The 21,847-nt window shown below is 49.0% G+C and overlaps 1 protein-coding gene across 3 annotated transcripts in view; it reads left to right on the forward strand.

Moving 5' to 3' along the window:
- gripap1 (GRIP1 associated protein 1) overlaps positions 1-21,847 on the forward strand; it is a 44,844-nt gene that overhangs the window by 14,284 nt on the left and 8,713 nt on the right. For 2 of the 3 annotated variants that reach the window (XM_088934214.1, XM_088934231.1), the window contains 11 exons: positions 1,004-1,138; positions 1,664-1,759; positions 2,587-2,799; positions 4,576-4,689; positions 5,806-5,883; positions 7,014-7,109; positions 8,214-8,270; positions 9,154-9,253; positions 13,442-13,572; positions 14,643-14,759; positions 17,428-17,521. In XM_088934214.1, the coding sequence (XP_088790340.1) occupies positions 1,004-1,138; positions 1,664-1,759; positions 2,587-2,799; positions 4,576-4,689; positions 5,806-5,883; positions 7,014-7,109; positions 8,214-8,270; positions 9,154-9,253; positions 13,442-13,572; positions 14,643-14,759; positions 17,428-17,521 (1,231 nt within the window). Of the gene's footprint in view, positions 1-1,003; positions 1,139-1,663; positions 1,760-2,586; positions 2,800-4,575; positions 4,690-5,805; positions 5,884-7,013; positions 7,110-8,213; positions 8,271-9,153; positions 9,254-13,441; positions 13,573-14,642; positions 14,825-17,427; positions 17,522-21,847 lie in introns of those variants that run through there. The other variant, XM_088934222.1, reaches the window with a different exon arrangement.

A 21,847-nucleotide genomic window follows, 5' to 3' on the forward strand; every position in this document is an offset into this window, starting at 1 on the left:
GTTTCTGTGTCTTGAGCTGATTCTCTTCAGACACTCCTGCACTCACCTGGGTACCTGAACCCAGCCACGAGGTTGAGTGGGTTTGTGTGTTTGTTTGCAGCTGTCTGGGCAATGGGGCCCTTTTCAGATTACGAATCGGTACACATCCTCAAAGAGAAAGCAATTCGCAATCCTGTATCCTGTTCGGTTAGCATTGTGATTCGGTCTTTAGCCATTTGAGACAGCTGTGTGTGTTCATTTATGAAAGTAATGATGTGTAATTAGATGGAAAAGGATATTCCTAGTTGTTGCTCCCAGCTGTGCTGTGTGATCCGGATTATAAATGCAGTACGGTGCTCTCTGGGTGTCCTCATGCATGTCCATTCTTCAGGCTGCAGAAGAATTGAGAGAGGACTCCAAGAGCTTCACATCCCTTCCTCTTAGCCTGCAGCCCTGTTGCTGGTCAGGGCCTTCTTCAGGGAGTCTGGGAAAAGGTTTTGCTGGGCCGTTGTCTGAGGGGAGTGCACACAGGCTCCAGTTTTTCTCTGAGCCCTGGCCAGGCTGCAGGGGAGCTGTGAGGGCAGGGGTCTTCTCTAGTTGGACATGGCAGTCTCGTTTGAGAAGGGGTTAAGAAAATCAATCTGCATTTCGTCTAGGTTTATTGCTTTGCTAGTCTTGCCTTCGTCGTGGGTGGCGCAGTCGTGCCAGACGTGTTCTGAAATCAGCACTAAAGTTACTAAGTTATGAAAGTAAAGCTGTCTGTTCCGGACACTTATCTTTATTGTATATCTTAAGGTGATGTTATTGGCTGGGTGTTTCCTCCTCTAAAGCAGCAATACCAGTAATAAAACAAGGAAATTCTGAATTATTTTTTTTGTTGATGCTTTAGACATGTCCTTTCATAGTTGAGTTCTGCAATTAACGTGCAGAAGGGAGCTAGTGCCCAGCTCAGTTGTCCCACGTGCTAGTGGTAGGGGTGCCTGTGGGGGCGGATGTCCTCATGCTCTTCCCTGCCGTGTGACAGATCCAGACCGCCAAGACCCAGGAGATGAATGTGCTGAGGGACCAGAACGTGGCCTTGACTGTGGAGCTGCAGCAGAGGCAGGCTGAGCAGGAGAGCTTCCTGGCCCAGAGGGATGACCTCAACTCGCAGCTGCAGGTCGGCCTGTGCCGCCTTCTACCCTAGAGCCAGACAGCCACTAGGGGGCAGCAGTCACATGCATGATATTAATATGCACTAAGGCACCAGTTCTGTTTGAAATCATGCTAGAAAGTGGTAGTGTGATCTTCAAGTGCAGATTAATGTGTTTGTCATTTGCATTTATTGTGTATTGCAGGAGAACTATTTGGACACCCACTGCATAGGTCCACTTCCGGGTTTTCCAGCTGTAGGCAGTTGTATTTAATAAACCAACACCAAGCGATGGATGCTTGATGTTTGTAACCAAATTTTAAGTACATTTGCGTGGCTTAGCCTGTGGAGTTTAAATAAACCCTTCTGCAGTTCAGTTAATGCAAGAGCTTGCCTGATGAACTGCTGTGCACTGGGGAGTCTTCTCACTTGTGTTTAGTCTTGAGCTAATTCTTTTACTTGAATATAAAGAGTTCGTCAGGAGTGCGCTCCGTGATGGGCACTATATACGTGAAAGCTCACCAGCGGTGTCTTGCTTCTCCCCGTGTGCAGGAGGCGAGTCGGGCCAGCAGCCGCCTGCTGGAGCAGCTGACCCAGCTGGGCCAGGACAAGGAGAGGCTGCAGCAGGAGCTCGAGGAGACCCGCAAGGTACCGCACCACGCAGAGCCGGGCCCTGCGGCTTCCGTTCACGAGCGCTGCCCCCCGCTCACACCCCCTTCTCCCCGTACCCCACAGGCGCAGCGAGGATGCACGGCAGGCGACATCAGTGTAAAACTATCAAGTGTCATGATCTTTCAGTTTGGAAGGACTTTAGCTGAGTTTTTTAAACCGTCGACAGTGGTGGAGGGTAAGGGTTTGGGTGGGCGAGCTCCACAGACAGGGCTCTGCACACCACAGGTGTGGACCCAGGGATTCGTCGGAGTGAGAATCTGATCCTCTGGTGCAGGCTAAGAAGTGGACTCCACACATGCAAAAGGTCCTGAGGATATTTTGGTGCTGGTCCTTTTAGTTTCTTATGCAAAAGTAGGGAACCTTTAAAGTCCTCTGTAAATTTCACAACAATTTTCAGTGCAGTGTACACAGGCCAGGAGTTACGTGACCAAATCCTTTTAGTCTGCACACTGCAGCCTGTTTAGGAGCTCGGTAGAGAAGTGAGGCAATAGAGTCGTCTGATCTTGATGCGTTAAAGGCAGGTGTGGGTGTTTCATCACCCGACAGAGCCAGAGTCCTAGCTGAGCCGTGCTCCTCAGGTGGAAGAAAGGTGCCCTTGTGATGCTCCTCACATGGGCTTCAGGTGACCACACAGGGCCAGGAGTAACACCAGGGTGTGGTTTCGGCATTGCTGGCTCTGCAGTAGCACTGAGCTCCAACAGTCTCGCGAGGCCACTGAGCCTGGCCTCCGGCCGGGTGCTCTTTAGTTCGTCCCGGGATGCGCTCGTCCGCCGCCGCTGCCAGCGTCTCCCTTCTCGCCTCAGACCGCGGACAAGCGCAAGGCCATGCTGGACGAGATGGCGATCGAGACGGCGCAGGAGAAGTCGCGGCACAAGGAGGACCTGGGCAACGTGCGGCTGCAGCACGAGAAGGAGGTGCTGGGCATCCGCGCCAAGTACGAGCGGGAGCTGCGCGAGCTGCACGAGGACAAACACCGCGCCGAGGAGGAGATCCGCAGCCAGCTCCGCGACGAGAGGGTGAGGCCCTCTGGGCTGCACCAGAGCGCGCGTCGCAGGCCCGGAGCCGGGCGTCTCCGCTGCACAGCGGCTCTTCGGCTGCAGATTTCCCGAGCGCCGTGCGGACGGAGGCGGGCCTCGCCTGGTGCCGGGCGTCTCGGGGGCTTGCCGGGCTGGAGCCGTTGCGCGTGTTTTTAATCCCTGCACCGACCGGGAAAAGAAACCGTTGAAACCTGTAGGACCCAGGACCTCAGCTCCGCGAGTTCAGGCCGGGCTGTAATTAGCTTACCGGGCGGAGCCGTAATGCATCAGTAACCGATAATAAAGAATCGTGTTTCACTCCCGAGGCGAGCTTTGAGCTAATCCCTGTTGAGTTGTTTCTGAAGTGATCCTGCAGAAGCATCTCAGAATAGCACTTGTAACGACTTTTGTATGTTCAGGCTGAATCTGAGTACCTTCTGCTGGCACGCAGGCCTCTGAATTCTGGACTCCCTGAAGCCTAGTATTGGTCCTGCTGGTGTCTGTTCTCCCTGAGTAGTCAAGTAAATAACCCTTAAAAGTCCCACTAACAGGTTTCACATATACTCTTTAATTATCAGTTCACTTTTTAGCTATTGTGGTCCATAAATAACTTTAGATTGAAGGCTCCGAGCTTTGAGTAGAAAACAAAAACTTCCAAAGCAACAATTTATTCAATGCTGAATCCATTTCAGCAAAGAGCTCAGCAGCAATGACAATCAACAGGTGTGCTAGACCCCAGGAACAGGACTGGGCACCCCTGCCTTAGCAGACAGCCCAGTAAGTAAGGAGGTACAGCAGTCTTGTCTTAATTAAAGCATGTATAGGGTCCAATCAGGCTGAGCCTTCGGCCTTGGTTCTTTTTAATCTTTTTAATCCCACTCACAGATGCAACAGGAGTTTAGAGCACCCCAGGTTACACTGTAAGAATGTTAGGAGTCTGCTGCAACCCTCCTGACTCCTGCTCTCTAAGAGCTCTGCACTGGTGCCTTTGCTGGCTAATTTTGTTGTTGCTGCTCCACATAGCTGTTCATCATCTGGGCCCTTCATGCATAATCCAGTTGTGGACTTCTGCTGCTATTGATCGCGGTGTACCGTTCCAAGCACCACGCTAATGCATTGCTTATAATTAACGAAGAAGGAAAGATTAATGCATGTACAATCACTAATGTTGAAGCCTTTTTGTTTTGCTCTCCTTAATTGTTATTGGAACCGCTTCATGGTGGTGTATTCCAATACCAGGCTTGTGCATTGTCATTTGATCAACACTTGCTTGGCGGGCGCGCAGCAGCGTCATAATGGACTTGATTCACTATCGATTTGTTTTCTGTAATTGCTTATCAAAGTTACTTTGAGCTCTGAATGAAAGCGGTTAGATCATCAGAATTTTACTTCATGTCATTCATGCAAACGTGGGCTTTTCTTATTCATATGTCCGTCGCCATGACATTTGCGTCTCAGGTGACTTGGAAAGGTGTGTTGAATGTAGATTCTCCTTGGAGTTCCAGACTGTTGTAGGGTACCGAGTAATTGTGCTGGTGGCGTGCAGTGCAGATGGACAGACTGCATCGCGGTGCGTGTGTGCAGCAGATTGGGACTGTAGGCAGAGTGGTGCAGGGCTGAGCTGTGGGCTTCGATTGGAACGAGACCAGACCGCTTCCGCTGCTCTAAGTACAGTTGGAGCAGCCTCCTCTTCAGCAGGACTCGACGATGCACGTTTTCCCCCACCAGCTTCTGGCCGCGTGTTCTCACCCGGAGCTCGGGCTTGTCTTCCCCCAGGCCCGGACACGGGAGCTGGAGGACTGGCAGCAGACCGCGGAGGAGCTGCGGGCTCAGGTCCAGGCCATGGAGGGCACCAAGGGCTGGTTTGAGCGCCGGCTGAAGGAGGCGGAGGTATGCGGCCCGCTCCCCGTACACCCCTCAGCTCACGCTCGGCTGCCGACCCCTTCGCTTCCTAACCGCTCTTCTGCAAAAAATCAGGTCAACTCTCCGAGCGAGTCGTTGCTGTGTACTCTTCGGAGCTGTTTATCTACACGGCTTGTGTCTTTACGGAGGTCGGCAAGCGCGATTGCAGGACTATTTTTGCAACGCACCCTAAACAAGTTCCCTTTTGTTTTGGCTCGGCCGCCTTGCTTTCTGGCTGTCGCATCCGATGCTAGAAATTCGCTCAGCTGATGTTTGAACGCCTGAACTGCTGTGGCGCCGTTTTGAGAGGCAGCAGGCTTTCCTTTGTGCGGGTACGTGCCTTGCGAAGTTAGGGGCGCCCTCCCTCGCCTTCCGCTCCGCCCGGATGTGGCAGAGATGCCAGCAAACCCGACTCTTCGCCCAGCTTTCCTGGGATTGCTCCGGAGAGCTGTGGAGAGAGAGAGACGTCAGAGCCAGCGGGGCAGAACTTAAGATCAGGGAGAGCACACAGAGGCACAGCTGTGTGAAAACAAGGAAAAGGAGGAATAAGTGGTGTAGGGTTTGGGTGTGGAGTAGGAATAGCGTTTCGGCTTTGAGGAAGAGAAGGAAGGGGACCTACTCCAGCTGCAACCACTAGATGTCCTCATTCCTTTAGCTGTAACAGAGCTGGCAGAATTCATTTCACACGTAAACTCATTGTCTGTTCACCTGGGCATTTTTGGTCTTTTCCTTTTACAATTTAAAAAAATGCTCTTTATTCACCGTGGGGCTAAAGATATGACTTTCCGGACCCTGAGAGCAGCATTAATTTGGTTTGAGTCGGAATGGTGATGATGACAAAGGATGATGAGGTGCAAAGGAGTGGGCAGAGGTTGCTCACAGAGGAAGTAGAGAGACAGGGAAAAAATCCCCCAAATGTTTCATCTGCAGAGTATCTCCAGGGGTCCAAATGCACACCTGGTAAAGGCTCTTCCGCCAAAATGTTTCCTCTTCCTTTAGACTTTCCACCCTGTAGTTACCCTCTGCCTGTTCCAGAGCTACTGCAGCTTAATGCAGCTTCAAGCTGGCACTGCGACTGACTGCTGCTGTTCTGTCTGTGTCCAGGAGACCATCGAGAAGAACTCGTTGGAGCACCAGGAGCAGATTCAGAAGCTCAAGTCGGAGGAGGCCGGCCAGCTGCAGGTCTGTCTGCGCAGTGAGAGGACAGAAGAGGCCAAAAGCCTCGGACATGTGTGGAATCGCAGAGTGAAAATTTAAAAAAAAAATTTCGGGACTGATAATACTGTAGCACTTTCGGGTTCACGTGGGTATGCGCCCTCGCCGCTCCCACCTCAGGTCGGCCCCCCACCGCTGGGGCTCGAACCCGGGCCTCCGGCGTCACTCAATGGGGAACCAGCCGGCTGAGCTAAAGGGAGATCTCTAGATCTCATACCTTCAACAAATGTTCTAAATGGCAAAAAAATACTTGATAAAAATATATTTCCTAATCCCTTCTAAAACGTCAGCGTAAGATCAATACACATCAACCCATAAGGGTAAATTGGACATGGCTCAACAGTCAGACTGAAACAGAGCCTTGAATTAATGTAAAATGTATAAAATGGAACATAACGTCTTAGCTCTATTTTAAAAAATATCAGTTTAAGCAGTTCTTGCATCAAACCCCATCTCGTGTGGTGTTCAGCTGTTTTCCTTGCTCTCGGCACCCTTGCCATGTGTATGTCAAGACGCTCTGCTACTGGTAGAAACACGTTACAGGTATACTCTCCCTCAGCCTCGGGTCCCACTCAAGATCATCCCACAGCAGCTTGATGTTTAGATGATACAACAGGTCAGCGCCTGGGGAGTCAATGTTTTAAAACTGCCTCAGGTCTCTCTTGTCATGTTGTGTGTTTTTGGGGTTTGGAAGTCGATGAAGGAATCAAATGAATTAATATTCACCTGCAGTAAAAAGATGGGGGATGCAGTCATTTTCTCTGCCTCATTCACAGGCTGGGGATGCTGCAATAGACAGAGCACGGTTCGTACGTGTGAGGTGGAATGGAATTATGACCATGTAATGGGGCGTTTATATGTGACTTATTGAGCCATCAACCTGAGTTATATTTACTTCATCTTAAAAAATGTGTTTTAAACCTTTAAACAGCTGGTGTTTGATACCATAAAAAACAAGTTGTTCCTTTTTTTAGAGTGCCTGTTGATTTGTTTAATGGAGCAAGTACAAAGATGTGCCATTGAAAAAAATATTCTGCTGACAATAAGGAGAAACTGCCGACAATTATTTGTTGTTAAGTAAACGTGCTCCCTGACAGGCGAAAGACGCAGAGATCCAGGGCGTGAAGCAGCAGCTGCTGGAGGTGGAGAAGGAGAGAGATGAGCACGTCTCCTCCATCGCCAAGCTGAAGCAGGTAAGGGCGTGAGCATCACAGAATTCAGGGGACACCGGCCTTGTGCTGTCCCAGGCACGCCTGTGCATGATATTGGGGGTGCTCCTGTGGAATCTGGAATGTGCCCATCTCGAACCCATGCCTGTGGGAAATATCGGGGCAATCCTGCGGGAATTCTGCGGGACATGTGGAATTCCACATGTCGGTCTCGAACCCACGCCAGTGGATAATATCGGGGCGATCCTGTACGACTTCCACGTGCCCAGCTCGAGCCCACGCCTGTGGATAATCCTTTGGGAATCCCACTGCCTGTCTTGAACTCGCTCCAGCCAGGGCTGGGCCTGGTCTCTGATGCTGCCTGTGAAGGTGGCTGTACATGTGCTGTAATAATTAGCGAACAAGACCAGTATCTTTCACTAATTGCCTCAGCTCAGAGCTCCAGTGCTGCAGCTGTTCGATGCCTCAGAGGAACGTTCCAGCTTATTGGACGCCTGTGACTAGTTATTTGTTCTCACAGGTTCATTTTCTCTGTCTCTTTTAATTAAGCTGTGCCTTCTCTTTTCAGATGTGCAGTTCAATCCGTCAATCATTTCCTTGTTCGTCCTGTGTTCAGTCTTTTCCAGGCACAGAGAGTCTGGATAACAGAAGAGCCTCTTCTCACCTAGAGGACGTTTCATTTAATGGGTTTTTTGTCTTTAAGTTATAAGCGGCGTCAGTTAAAGAATGGAAGTGGTCTCTGTTGCCTGATTTAGGAACGACCTCAAACATCTGTTCCAGGCGGGATTGAAAACTCTGCACAGGCCTGGCCGGAGAGTACCGGAGTGTGCGCTGAAACAGGCCTGCGACTTCCTACAGCTTCCTTTTAATCGCTTCCTGTTTGTCCCTTGAATTCAAACGAGGTCCAGGATTTGCAAACTCCTCTTGCAATTATTAATCGAAGTTCGAAGAGCCAGTTTCAGTGCGATCCGAGATGTGATTTTCCACCTGGTTGAAGACGGCTATCCAGGCTGAGGCTCGGGGGGCTGTCCCAGCCTCTGCTTTTCCGTTCCCAACTTGCTGGGCCATGTGGCCCTTCAGACACGCCACTTGGCAGGTCACAGGTCACGCTGTCTTCGTCTCTTGTAGGAAATCAAGGACACAGTGGATGGCCAGCGGATCCTGGAGAAGAAGGGGAGCTCAGCGGTGAGTCTGGCACCAGAAACAGTCCATCTTGACCAGTAGGAGAAAACCTGCTCTCGTCAGAGGTGTTCCCAGTGGTATCCCAGAAGCCCCTGGGCACGATGTGAACCCTGCACCTCCCACAGAGACTTGGCCCCTGTCTGGGTTCAGTGGTCGATAAATAGCGCTCGATTTACAACAACAGATCTCTCTTTAAAATGCAACCGACAGCATCGCGTCTTCACTAAATCAGCAAAACTTTCTAATTGCCCTTTGGGATTTAGAATGTTGTTTGTATCATTATTAACCTTAATTATTTAAGATGTCAGAGCTGTGATTATTATGCATTACGTACTTTTCACTCCTGTCTGACGTGCCGTTCAACATCTGGAGAAAGTTATTGTGCAGCGATGGGCGCGTGTATCGGTTAGGAAAGTGAAGGTGCTGAAATGTGATCGCCGGGCTCTGAGATCTGGGATCAGCTTGAGGGGCTGATGAGGCAGAACTCTGTAGCTGAGATGCTCTGGGTCGATACTGGGAATAGCAGAATATTCGTGGTTCTGGCTCAGAAGTGGAGGGAGCCCAAAGGCAAATGTAGAGAAACGTCACACGATTTTTTCCAGAAATGCTGGAGGAGCAGAACACAAAGATTTGGTTGTGCATTAACATTCAATTTAGCAGTTTCCAGTGTTGTAACTTTTTCAAACCTTCCCTTTAGTTTTGATAAAAAAAAACACAGAGCACTTAAACATCATTAACTTAGCAGCTGGGTGAGCTTCTGTCACATGGCTTTGTCTGGTTGTCGTGGCCTCAGCCCACAGGAGCAGGGGAGAGGCCGAGGCGGAGGGCCTGGCCTGGCGCAGGTTCCCTTCTGTTCCTTCAGTGTTTCTCTCTCCTTTCGCCCCAGCTGAAGGACCTGAAGAGGCAGCTGCACCTGGAGAGGAAGAGAGCAGACAAGCTGCAGGAGAGGCTGCAGGAGATCCTGACCAACACCAAGACCAGGACAGGTGTGTGAGGAGGACTCCTGTCTTAAGGCAGGCTCTTGTCTCTCGAGAGCTGTTCCCTGTGTTTTTCATCTACTAAGGCGTGCAATACGTAGGACTTTACTGGGGGATCGAATAGGCACACAGATGATTGATGGGCTCGAGCTGAAGTGCGTCTGTGGACAGGCATGTCTGCAGTTTATATAGAGAGGGGTGAAGAGTAAAGAGGGCATCCTCTCAAACCTTTATTTATAGCGTGAAACACTAATTAGTAATTATTCCTAACTGTAATTCAGAATGTATTATGTCATTATATAATAATCATATAACCTCAAGAAAATCTGTAGCGCCACTCTGCCTATCTAGACGGGTCCTCTCACATGCTCTCCCGGAGTGAATGCGAAGAGCTCTGGCGCACTGTAATCTCCGTTCCTTCATCCTCGACTGTTAAATAGTGCGGAACTCCCTTTAGCTGGGAGGCAGGTCTGTATAAGTCAACTAATTATTGGTGCTGTGCTGATTTAGACGAAACATTGTAAAACATGGTTACAGTTGAACTCTGAAATAACCCAAAATGTCATCTTGTCGTGCAAAAAAGTGGCATTAATTTTGTTGTGGCTATTTTTACATTGGAGTATAGTACAGAAATGCAGGTTGAGCACTCTGTTCACTCTATGTATAAATAATTGCTGTACTTAATATTTTTAAGATGATGTCTGTAGTTCACAAGTGCTGAGGCATCATCAAATTCATGATGCCGCTCAACTCTCTCTCTCTGCTGATTGAAGCCTGTGTGTATTGAGACATTTAACATCTCTGATCCAGCACTCCTGATGGGTGAGAAGGGGTGTGTTGATTTTAGTTTTCCAACAGTTTTCCCCCTTTGCCTGTCAGTAAAGGCGGAAATTATACTTGGAAACGCATTTCAGGTTGTCACGTTTAATTAAGAATTGCAGCTTAACGGTGCCTATTACACCTTCAAAGTTTTGCATTTCCGAACATCCATTAGCATGTCTGGAGCGGCTGAGAGCAGAAGAAAACCTTTCCAATCGACTTTATCCGGAAGGAGATGAATGTTATCGACCCGGCCATTGACTTCAATGAAGAAGGAGCCTGCGCTTTGCGTGGTGTGATGCATGGCTAAATGAAAGTCTTTATATAGCACTTTACAAAGTGGCTGGGATTTACGGGCTGAGAAAAATGAAGATAGATTGGGAGTGGGGGCGAGCAGGAGGAATCCCGAGCCTCTCGTGTCTCCAGAGGGATGAAAGCCGGACAGGTGTGACGCTGTGCTGAACGCCCTTCAAGTTTTCACTTCATGTCTGCCTGCGACTCAGAGTCCTGGCTGTGACGCTTCAAGTTCTCAAACAGCAGCTTGCTGGTGGCCTGCCTTTGCTGTAGATGTCTTTTCCACTGTCAGTTCCCTTAAAAAAAAACAAAACCCAGCTGCTCCGCCAGCACTACTCCTGTTTGCCTCTTTGATATTGCCTGACAGCCACCTTAATGGAAGACGCTTGCAAATCGGTAGCAAAAGGCCAGGCTTCTTCCACCTGCTGAGGAGCTCCACTGGTCTGCACAGCACCTCCTGGGATGGAGACCGGTGGCTGGAGAACAGCCTTTGAAATGGGTTTTTAAGACTCTGCACAGAGAGAGAGAAACAGAAGAGGCATTAAGAAGGAAAAGAAGCTCATTTTATTTTGTTTTTTCCCCCACGAGTGCCGTTTCAGCTGGAGTTGGAAAGGTCAAGTGGCTCAGCTCTAGGAAATACCAAAAAAATCACCTCTCGTACTTTGAGAGTGTTCCTTCTGCCACATTGCAAAGCGATATTCCTGTCCAGTTTTGCAGCATCGAGGCTCTCATTCTGGCAAAAAGGAGAGAATCTCGCTGGCTACATCTCGCATTGTCCGATCGGTTTGAAAGGGGTCACTTGGCATTAGGTTATTCAGACTCGCAGACTGGCGGTGGATCCATCACAGGGTCACCCCTGGTGCATACAGCCGGGCTGCCCGGGTCTAGAGCGGTCAAGTTGAAGTACAGAGCCTTAGCCCAGGTGTCTGACCACTGCTCCTCATCAGGCGTGGAGGGACATCTCCTGCTCTTCTGTGTTCGCGCCCCGGCCGGTAGATGAGGTTAATGCTGACATCACTGCAGCGGGAGTGGCAGTCTGAGAGCAGCGGTTCGGTGAATCCTGCTTATGCCTGACAGTGGCTAACGAGGCCCGAGAGGGGAAAGGAGGAACAAGTGGTCTTCGGCCCTGTCCCTCGTGTCTGAGGAGCACGGCCTGTGCCGAGCGTCTCTGCAGTCTATACCGCACACACCTCCCCTTTTCAGCCTTTTAAAATCGAGTTTAGTCTTCACAGCATTAATAAATGCAAAGTGATCACCAGTATATTTCCATATTTTGATTATCTTGCAGAACTGTAAATGCCATAACCCCGCTTCTATGCACAAGAAGTGGAAACTCCTTTATTAGTAACCCTGAATGGGGCTGGTGAGACTATGACAGAGAGCTGCAGTCAGGCAGCACTGTGGTAACTCTCCAGTAAACGATGACATTCAATATTGATAAGAGCCTTCTCTCCCGCAGTTATGCAAAGACTAATTTCTCAGCAGTTTTTGAAAAAATGGTCTGCGGCTCACTGCTGCTTTTGAAGAGGGGGAATGGCGTGAGATTGCAGTATAGAGGGTAGAGCTGTCCACTCTGCGCCGCGGCCAGCCTGCCCCATCTCGCTGACGACCACTGCCTTCAAGATCATTGCTTTGTTACCTTTCTTTCTCATTCTTTTGAGCTCCTGAACACACTGCAGCCCAGCACTGTAACAATGAGCTCCTGAACACACTGCAGCCCAGCACTGTCGTCTAGTAGCTCTCCCTCCCCCTGTGGTTGCTGTGCTGCGCTACTGGGTGTTTTTCTGGATGCAGCTCTGTGTGTGTGGTCAAGCTTTCCAAAAGTTTACTTCTAAGGAGGCACACCCCCCCCCCCCCCCCCCCCCCCGCTTGCCATCCTCGTCAGCGAGATGGCGGAGACCAATAAATATTTTATAATGTCCCCCCCCCCCCACCAAAAAGAATGCATCAGGGAACCTTGCCTGGCACATGGTAGACTGGCTTCTGCAGTCCTCCAATGCATAGCTGTGCCAGGGCCGGTCTCTTCAGAGGCATCTATAATTTAAGGGAGCTTAAATGTTTCATAGCTGCTCTATGCAAAGTGGAGGATAACACATTTTAAATTAGGGAGCCTTTCTGCCGGGTTCAAACAGCTTAAAAGTTAGAGCTTACCAGTATGCTTTTCCACCGTTGTGCTCCAGGAAGTTGCTCCTCCTAAGTTTTAGTTCTAGTTTTCTTTCTGTCCATTGCGGTTTGACGAGGTTTCGTGCCTAATTACAGGGCAGTCATCATCGCGGCAGTCAGGCTAAAGAAGAAACAGCAGCAGCAGCCGGTGCCAATGATAATTGGATCCGCTGGGTAGAAACCTAGAAATGATTATTTCATCACTGTTATTTTAAAAATAATTTCTTTTACCTTTAACAGAAGCCACCTTTATCCCTAACCCATCAAGGGTTGTTTCTTTAAAGGTGCCAGCCAGTTCTCACAATACTCAATTAATCCTAGTTGGAATCATTTTATTTTTCTCCGTTATTTTAACTCCTGAAGGTCTGCCATGTTTCTCTCCTTTGCTCACTGTGTTGCTGCAGTTGTTGGGGGTGTGTATATGTAGGAGTGTGCAGGATTCTGATGCGGAGAGGCTGTGCAGAGTCTTGTTCTGATTGCAGTGGTAGTGGCTGATAGTGCTTACAATGTATATTAACCACATCTCTGTCTTAATGCAGTATAAATGTTCAGTGTGCATTAACCTTCTACCAGTCTCAGTGCAGTGTTACTGTGTGCAGGGTTTTTAAACCCTTCTCTCAGGTTTAGAGCCCTGGCAGTGTACAGTAGTGTGCATTAACCTAATTTCTCTTTTGAAATTACTGTATTCTACTGCAGTCCTGTATTAACCTTCATTATCAGAGCAGTTTTAGTGTACAGTGAGATTAGTTTATAAAGGGGTGCCGTAGTTGTCTGTTAGTGTACAGCAGCGTGTAATAGCTCAGACTGACCACAGCGGTGTGCGGTAGCTCAGTCTGAGCGCAGTGTTCATGTACTGTGGAGTGCAGTGTGTGACAGTGTTTGTATACACTGGTGTATTAACTTGCTCTCTCTCTGTGGCAGGCCTGGAGGAGTTGGTGCTGTCGGAGATCAGCTCGCCTAGCCGGACCCAGACAGGGGACAGCAGCAGCGTGTCCTCCTTCAGTTACCGCGAGATCATGAAGGAGGGATCAGCCTCCCAGAGCGCCAACAAGGTGCAGTCGCCTCTTCCAGCCAGGGCAGTGCCCGACGCACAGCGCAGACGGGCATGGAGGGCCGGGGGGCAGCAGTGTGGAGGAGTGGGTGGGGCTCTGGATTCGCAATGAGAAGGCTGTGGGCTCAAATCTCCGGTGGGGTGCAGCTGTTGTCCCCCTGAGCGGGGTCTTTCACTCAGACTGAGGCAGTAAAATGCCCAGCTGTTGACACGGATGTAAGGTGCTTTTGGATAACCGCGTTGGCCAAATGATCGAAGAACAATGAAGGATAACGGGGCTGACGGTGTTGCAGGGTGAGATATCGCAGGCTGTCCCAGTGCAGGCATGTCAAAACACGGCTAATGTTCAAGAAATGATGAAGGTTTGTTTTCTGGCCCCGATACCCATCAGCAATGCTGCAGTCTCAGCTGGTTCCCCATGTTATGTCCAGCGCCTGCATTTACAGAGCATAATGACTGCTATCCAGTTTCTTGTTAACACGCACTGCAATATTCTGCCTTAAAACATTTTTGGGGGGTTTTGTGTGATAAGATATTGCAATCGTTTTACAGATCTTTTACTGAACAGCTTTGATGTTTCTGCAGTGGTGATGTTTTTATCTGTTACTGAAGAGTAATTTTTCCCCCAATGAGACAGCGTGTGCTCTGCGATATAAGTGTCCGCAATCAATCCACTGAGTCCTCAGGTCCTCAGGGACCTGCGTCTCGGATACCACTGTGCTGGTGTTTCGTCTCTAGGCCAGCTCCACCAAAATGCTTCTAGCAGCGATGATGGTCAGTTGTCCTGCGAGATTCAGAAGAGAGAAAATCAAGATGGGTCCTGTTGCTGCTAAGGAGAGATAGGGGGATCAAATCGTAAACCGTATCTACAGGAAAAAAAAACGACAATTAAGCCAGAGCTTGCACCGGCAGATTTAAAGTGCTAGGAAGTGCTCTTAATCATTGTGTTGCCAGTGGCTCCTGTGCGCCTTGGCTTGATCGCTGTCTGAGTTTATTCAAGGACAGAAACCGCGTGCTTCTTTAATCTTCTAATGCTACTAAATATTGAGTCTGTCTGGTGTCGTCCCCCAGTCCAACACCAGCAGCCCCCAGGCACAGCGGCCCGCGGAGCTCTCCGACGACGAGATCAGCGAGCTGTTCCAGCGGCTGGCAGAGGTGCAGCAGGAGAAGTGGATGCTGGAGGAGAAGGTGGAGCTTTTTTTTTTTCCCTCCTCCTGTGTTTCTGTTTTTGAAGCGGTTTTGTTTCTCCATCAGTAAGTCCGGCACGTGGTCATTTCTTTTTTATTTTTTTCCGGCCTTGCTGGCCCTTCTTCTCCGAAGTCCCTGTCCCGCTGTTCAGACCCGCCCCGCTCCAGGGGCTAGCGACGGTGCCTGGGTGTCGGATTACGTGAAGCGCGCGCTAACGAGGGCGTGGAGCATGTCCAGGCTTTAATGTTAAAATGAAAGCAAGGTGCTGCCACTCCAACTCCTGTAAAACTGCTGAAGGTCTAATTCAACTGATAACTTCACCCCGTTTGTGCTCCGTTTAAAAAAGAGAAGAGCAACAGATCACTAAATAATGTAAGGAGTGTTTTTGTTAAAGAGTAGATGCCCAGACTGCCCAGTTCTATTTGGGAAGAGACCGATAGGGGAAAAAGCTTATTTTCCAACAAGAGAACAGACCCCAGGCATGCTGTGATTGATGTTAATTCTGGGTAAAATGAGTTTGGGGGAGATGAGTAGTTTATTGGTAAATACGTCTGCATGCACAAAGCTTTGTGAATGACACTTGAAGTTTTCTGATGAGCTTGTGTACACCAGCAGTGGTCACAATGTAAGCTTTACATCCTGATGTGATTCGTTGTGTGTGTGTGTGTGTGTGTGTGTGTGTGTGTGTGTGTCTTCAAGTGGTTTGTTTAAAGTGTATCTTGGATCCACTTGTCGGTTCTATAAAACTGAAAGTCACTTGGCACGTCTTATATCTTGTTGTCTTGGCACGTTTTCTTTTGTTCACTGCTGCTGCTTTTAAGAGCTTGCGGTCTGTTATGCGGTTTTATTCACGTTGACTTGCAGCAGTGGCACTGCCCATTGCAGGGGCTTTGCGCTGCCCCTGGTTCGGGGTTAGATGGCATTTCGGTCTTGCCAGGCTCACCGGGACGCGGAGCATGTATCTTTTCCTGACACATGAGCGCACCCGGGTAATGGGATCTCTGAAGCGCAGCCAGTGCCCTGCTGGAGGTGCTGTGTCTTGGCAATGCTGTCTGGCTAATTAGCCTTGACACCGGTGGGCGTGGCCCAGGCCTTATGCCCATTTTCTACCAAGGTCAGAGGTGTTGGGAGGTGAGTGTAAGGTGACAGTTTACCTTCCCCTCTGCGGTGAGACCCGGGCGATGGATGGATGTCTCTGGGCTTCGTCCAAGTCAAGTCAGAAACGATCAGCTTCAGACTCGGTAATCAGGCTGTCTGGCACCTTTGTGGCAGTTTAACAGCACCTCCTGCGCCTGTTATTCAAGAGTCCCTCTGAGAGACTGACCTACATTCCTACAGGTCCAGGCCTGCACCGAAAGAGCCACAGGCCAGCAGGGTTTCTGTGTCTCCAGAAGCCAGCAGTTTGTCGAGACTGGGACACTGCATGTTCGTCGGTAAAGCTGGGTGCACAAACACATTACTGTACAACAGATGACCAGTGGTGACAGGGTGGCCCAGTGATGCAGTGGTTATCATTGCTGCCTCACAGAGCTGGGGCCCTGGGTTCAATCTTTGGGGTGCTGTCTGCGTGGAGTTTGTATCTCCTCCCCATGTTCACTTAGGTTTCCTCCGGGTGCCCCAGTTTCCTCCCACAAACTGGTGGGTTAATTGGCTTCTGGAAAAATTGGCCCTGGTGTGAGTGCGGGTGTGTCCGTGTCTGTGTGTGTCCCGAGATGGACTGGTGTCCTGTCCAGGGTGTGTCCTGCCTTGCACCTGTTGCTTGCTGGGATAGGCTCCAGCTCCCCTGCGGCCCTGAATTGAAAGAAGCGGTTTGACGATGGATGGATGATTAATGGTGACCAAGAAGCTTGCTGGACTGTGACTCTCCAGCACCAGGGTTGGGTGACCCGGCTCAGCTCAGTGGCTGGTAGCTTCTAGTTTTTCTTCTAACTAACCCTTTCACTTCGCTGATCATTAATTGATTTCATTTATGTAATGTTTTTTAAGGGCCCTTGACACTTGGCTACAGTTCTGCTGTTTTTGATCTTATTGAGCTGGACATCCACCTTCACTGGAACAGTTTGACACTTTTCAAAGGTCTTCAGCTGGTAATGATTTGCGAGACCTAGAAAATGTGCTGGATTCCGTCCTTGAAGAGACTATAGTTGAGCATCTAGGTACTTAAACAAAGGAGGCGAGTGTCACGTATGTTGACGTTTGGGACATTGTGTCAGATCTGTCCAATTAAGGAAACAGTTCAGCCAATTAAGTCAGCAGGACCAGTCAGAACAGGACCAGAAGGTGCTGTGGCTCTCTGGGAAAAATCTGACAGCTGTGCTCTGCAGCGGGAACCCTCTCTTTAGCTGTAAAGTCTTCATTGTTTATTTTAACTTTTATTGCTCTAATTAACACAATTTTCTAAAACTGGGCTTAAAGAAACCAATAAATTGCCTCTCTTGTACCTGTACACCCCTGGTCTCCTTCTGGCTGTGACCCTGTAAAGACTTGAATGTTTCAAGAAACTGAGATCAAGGTTGTTTTCTGCACCATGACAACTTTCGAAAACTGTCTCTGTTTTCTCTGCATCCTCACAATTCACAGTGCTTGAGTCTCTATGGGTGCCTGAGTTCTACCTGTGCACTGCCATATCTCTGCCGCAAGTGTGTTGACACAGCTGCTGTGGTTTCAGGTGAAACATCTGGAGGTCAGCTGCTCCTCCATGGCCGATGACATCTGCAGAAAGAGTGCCATCATTGAGACCTACGTCATGGACAGCAGGAGAGGTAACTGTCATTTTAATTGTCCTGCGTGTTTGCTCAGTTAAACTAGGACACGTCCAGACGTTGGGTAACGGGACCTCTGCCAGTCGAGAATGGAGATATCCTCGCAGGCGTAGTGCACTATCTCCTTGTTCATAAGCCCATGCAAGGACACACCTGTCCAGAGTAACCCCAGGCATGAATGCAGATGTGGTCAGACACTGAGGTGCAAAGCTTTCTTCACATTTGTGCAGAAGGCGTTGCTGACCGTGCCCTGTGCTGCGCTGACAGACCCAGGCCACATCCTTCTTGCTGGATGGCCTGCAGCCCTGATCTGCCCTCTGTCCAGCTCTTAGGGCCCTCAAGGAAGCTCCTGCCCAGCGGGCAGTTTGCGCTCAGTAGTCGTGTCGCAAGTGACTCCGACCCCCAGAGCTCCGTTCTTTCTGGGCAGCTGCGGCAGATTCAGAGCTTTGGGGTCCCAGTGCAGGTCTGGGAAAGTGCGGCGTGCTGAGGCCATACTGTACGTGTGCCTATGTGCCAATAAAATGATTGCCCTGGGAGGTCTTCTCACCCTATTAAAACACCCTTGTGTATGTTTTCTCATACGAGCTAAGGCCAGAGAATAAGATTGATTACAGGTGAGAGGTCATCAATTGCCCAAAAGCTTGGTTACTCTAAAGCTTGTGGGTTCAGGGATCTCAGCCAGCAAGCGTGGTGCTTGAAGGATCCCAGACTGACAGGTGGGTTTAACACCACAGCTGAACAGCTGTTTTCAGACAGCTCTCTATCTAAAGAGTAGTTCCTGCCTCCGATTTCAATAGGTGTCGCCCTAAGGCCAGTCGGTCAGGTGGCGTGACGTGGTCAGTGCCTTGGGGATTCTGTTCCAAGCTGCCACATGCTCTCCACCCAGTATGCCCTGGCTGAACTCGGGACAGGCCGCTCACAAGGTGCCCGGCTTCCCAAGGGCGTTTTCTGTGTGGAGTCGGCTCCCGATGTGAATTTAATCTCCATCAGTACAATCTCAGAAAAGGATAAGCAGCTGCTGGAAGGATGTGGTGTGTAAATTAATCTCACCAGAGCTTAAGAAAAAATAGAACTTAAGTTTAAATTAAGCATGGAAACAGCTCGTGTGTCTGCTAACGGGCGTGTGTTGTGTCCGTCTGGAGACTTTTTTTCTTCTTGCCTCCAAAGCACCCCCTGCGTTTCTCTTTTTATAATCCTCTTTAAATCTTTTATTGTTCTATTTTTAAATTTGCTATTTTTGTGTCTGTCTTACTGCCTTCAGAAGCTAGTGGCTTGAAAAAGCTCTATGTGAAATCTAAGAAACAGCGTTGATCTGAGTTACTGTCTTTGCTCAATATTTGATGAGTTTTGTATTTCATAAAAGTACAAAAAGGTCTGGTCTGTTTACAAAAAGAAGCATTTGGCCACACAGCTGTATCAGAAGTTCTCTCTGGGTGGCCACTCTGCCCCATTGTGCGAGTTGTTTGTGGTCAGACACAAGATGACGGTTTAAAGATGTCGTGCGATTCTGTGTTTTCTTCTCCAGATCAGTCCAAGATGTTGTTTTGCATTCTGGACTCTGAATAAGGTTTTCTCCTTTAGCAAAACCTGATCAATGTTGCCTTTGGAGCTGTCAAATTGAAGTATAAAGAAAGCGAATGCTTTAAAGAAAAAAATACTTGGAAATAAGTGATCCCATTATTTTGAGCCAAGCTGTATGTGAATAGCTGTCCAACTTTGGAAAGAAGCTTTTTTATTCCAGATCCATGTACAGCACTCTTAAGAGGTCTGTGGGATTGCAGCCGTATTCCTGTTGTGGGATATGTAGTGTGATCCTGGGAAGAGGGCTTAGATCAGTCAAGGAGAGCCCAGAAGTGCTCACGTTCAGCTGATTTCCTAATAAGAACGTCAACATTTTTTGTTTGCCTTTGAATGTCTTTGTTTTCGGGTGTTTTGTTTTTCTCGGTTTGTTCCCTACTCCCGTACAGAGCTCACTGACGGGCCCGGGGTCGTCAGTCGCTTCTCTCGACACCGCGAGTCTGCTGCATGAGCGAGGGTTGAAGGTTGTGTGGAGCTGCAGCGCAGCTCACTGTGATCTTGACATACTGCTGGCTCACACTGTAGGGCAAGGTTAGGCAATAGGCAAGATGGGTCAGACGTAGTATTAAAGCTAGAGGTGAAGTTAGGGGGTCAGACTCCACACTAGGGCTGGGGTTAGGGGGTCAGTCTCCACACTAGGGCTGGGGTTAGGGGGTCAGACTCCACACTAGGGCTGGGGTTAGGGGGTCAGACTCCACACTAGGGCTGGGGTTAGGGGGTCAGACTCCACACTAGGGCTGGGGTTTGGGGGTCAGTTCTTTATAGCTGCATATGCTCAGGATGAGTTCTGACTGGATAGTCTTAAAAAATGAGGCATTATATCCACTTTCGGGAGCGATCAGACAGTGCCAGTGAAGAGCTGTGCTCAGTAGAAGCCACGCTGGAATTCCTGCTCTGGGGGGGGGGGGGGGAGCCTCTGTGCCCCCATTATACCCTCTCGCTGTCCTCCTGGCAGCCGTGTGCCCTTCCCAATCCATCGGCCCCCTGGCCGCCTGGCGCCTCCTCGCTGCCCAGACAGCTGCCACCGTCGCGTCCCGTTTCCCGTTTCCCGTTCCCTCTTCCCTCTTCTCGTCCTGCGGGTTCTGGTCCCCTTCCTCCGGCACAGTCGGTCAGTCCCACTTTGAGTCTTGAAATGGGAGGTCACAGGTCACCGCTAGCTTTTCAGGAGGCCAAGGAGATAATGTTCTACATGTATCCGTGTGGTGTTTTTTATCAGTTTTTTTTACCTGTTTTTAACTTCATAATCCCATTTCCGCACTCTTGTTTAAGAGGGTTTGAGGAAGGACTCGCCTTGTCTCTGTTTCCACGGCTCTGATGGTCTCTCTCTCTCTTTGTTCCTTCCCCCCTCTTTCTCTCTCCTCGTATCGCAGTTCTCTCCCTGTTTAATTTCATGAATGACCAGTTTAACATTGAATGCTAGGCTCTCTTCTCTCAAGGCCGACATTCTCTAATTGTAAATTCTGTCGCAAATATGCAAGAAATCCTCCTCAATGACTCGGTGCCAATTATTTCTATAATTCTCCTATTTTCTGCCTCCTGTCACAAGTTTTTCTTTCTTTACCTTTTACAAAGACAGTACCAAAAATATTGAGTCGCTGCATATGTGTTGTATTTTCTTAAACATTTGTATCGAATGTGACTGGTTTGCAGGGAAACAATGCTGTTATGTATTTCAGCAGCTTTTACCCTTTTACCCCTATAAGAATTTTCTGAGCAAAGATGTAACAGGAGGTGCACTTGAACAGATAAAAATGTCTCTTGACACTTCATCTTCCGAAGGAAGCAATTGGATTGATCTTGAGAGAGCCGTTAGTGAAAACTGCGGCTGTTGCAGGGTGTTCAGTGGCTCAGAGTCACAGTGCTGGGCTGCAGTGTGTTCAGTAGCTCAGTGTTAAGCAGAATATCTTGCATAGTTTGTTATAAAGAAGGGGTTTTAAGTTAAAAAGCGATTAATGGATTAAAGCTTAATGCTGTGCATCTTAGCCACGTTTCTGCTGAGTCAGTATAACTGACTTCATCTATATTGCATCGGCATTCTTTGTGATCCCTATATAGAGCTGTAATGTGCATCTAACCAATGGAATATTACAGATTAGAATATTTATTTGCGCAATACAGAGGGCTGATATTGGAGTGTTTCACAGAACAATTTCAAGGCTGAGCTGTACTTCAGGCGCCAGCAGGTCCTGGTTTGTTATGCTGTGCACAGGTGCAGAAGGGACAAACAAAAGAAAACAGATGAAAAGTTCCTGTTTCCTCTCTCTTTATCCCTGTGTTATTAGTGCATGAAATATTTGACAAACAGTGTGGGGAAGGCTGACAGACTGGGGCCTGTCACGAATTCCATTTGGACGCTGTGCTACAAGGCTCATGGTTTGCTGGCTAATGGCAGACTGTGATGCTTGCAGTGAGCTTTTTTGATCATCGCATTTTCCTAGCAGGAAATACTGCACTGGGGAAATGTGAAAGGAGAACAAGAGAGCATCAGCCACAGTTGGTAGATGAGAGCTGACAGTAGCAGGATGTAAATGATTCAGGACGAAGACACGCCTAACTGAACTTAACACTCATCTTCAATAATGCAGTGCTCACTGGGCTCTCTAGCCTGCTGGGAAGAGGAGACCGAAACTTCGCTCGGTCAGCGACAATGAGAAAGCTACAGCTCTCATTCCAGCATTACAACACAGGCCTCTATAGATAGATCCTTTTTTTTCTCCACATAATGAGCTTTCAGCTCAACCCATTGGA

The sequence above is a fragment of the Atractosteus spatula genome, chromosome 2, assembly GCF_055471065.1.
Source record: "Atractosteus spatula isolate fAtrSpa1 chromosome 2, fAtrSpa1.hap1, whole genome shotgun sequence".
NCBI lineage: Eukaryota > Metazoa > Chordata > Actinopteri > Semionotiformes > Lepisosteidae > Atractosteus > Atractosteus spatula.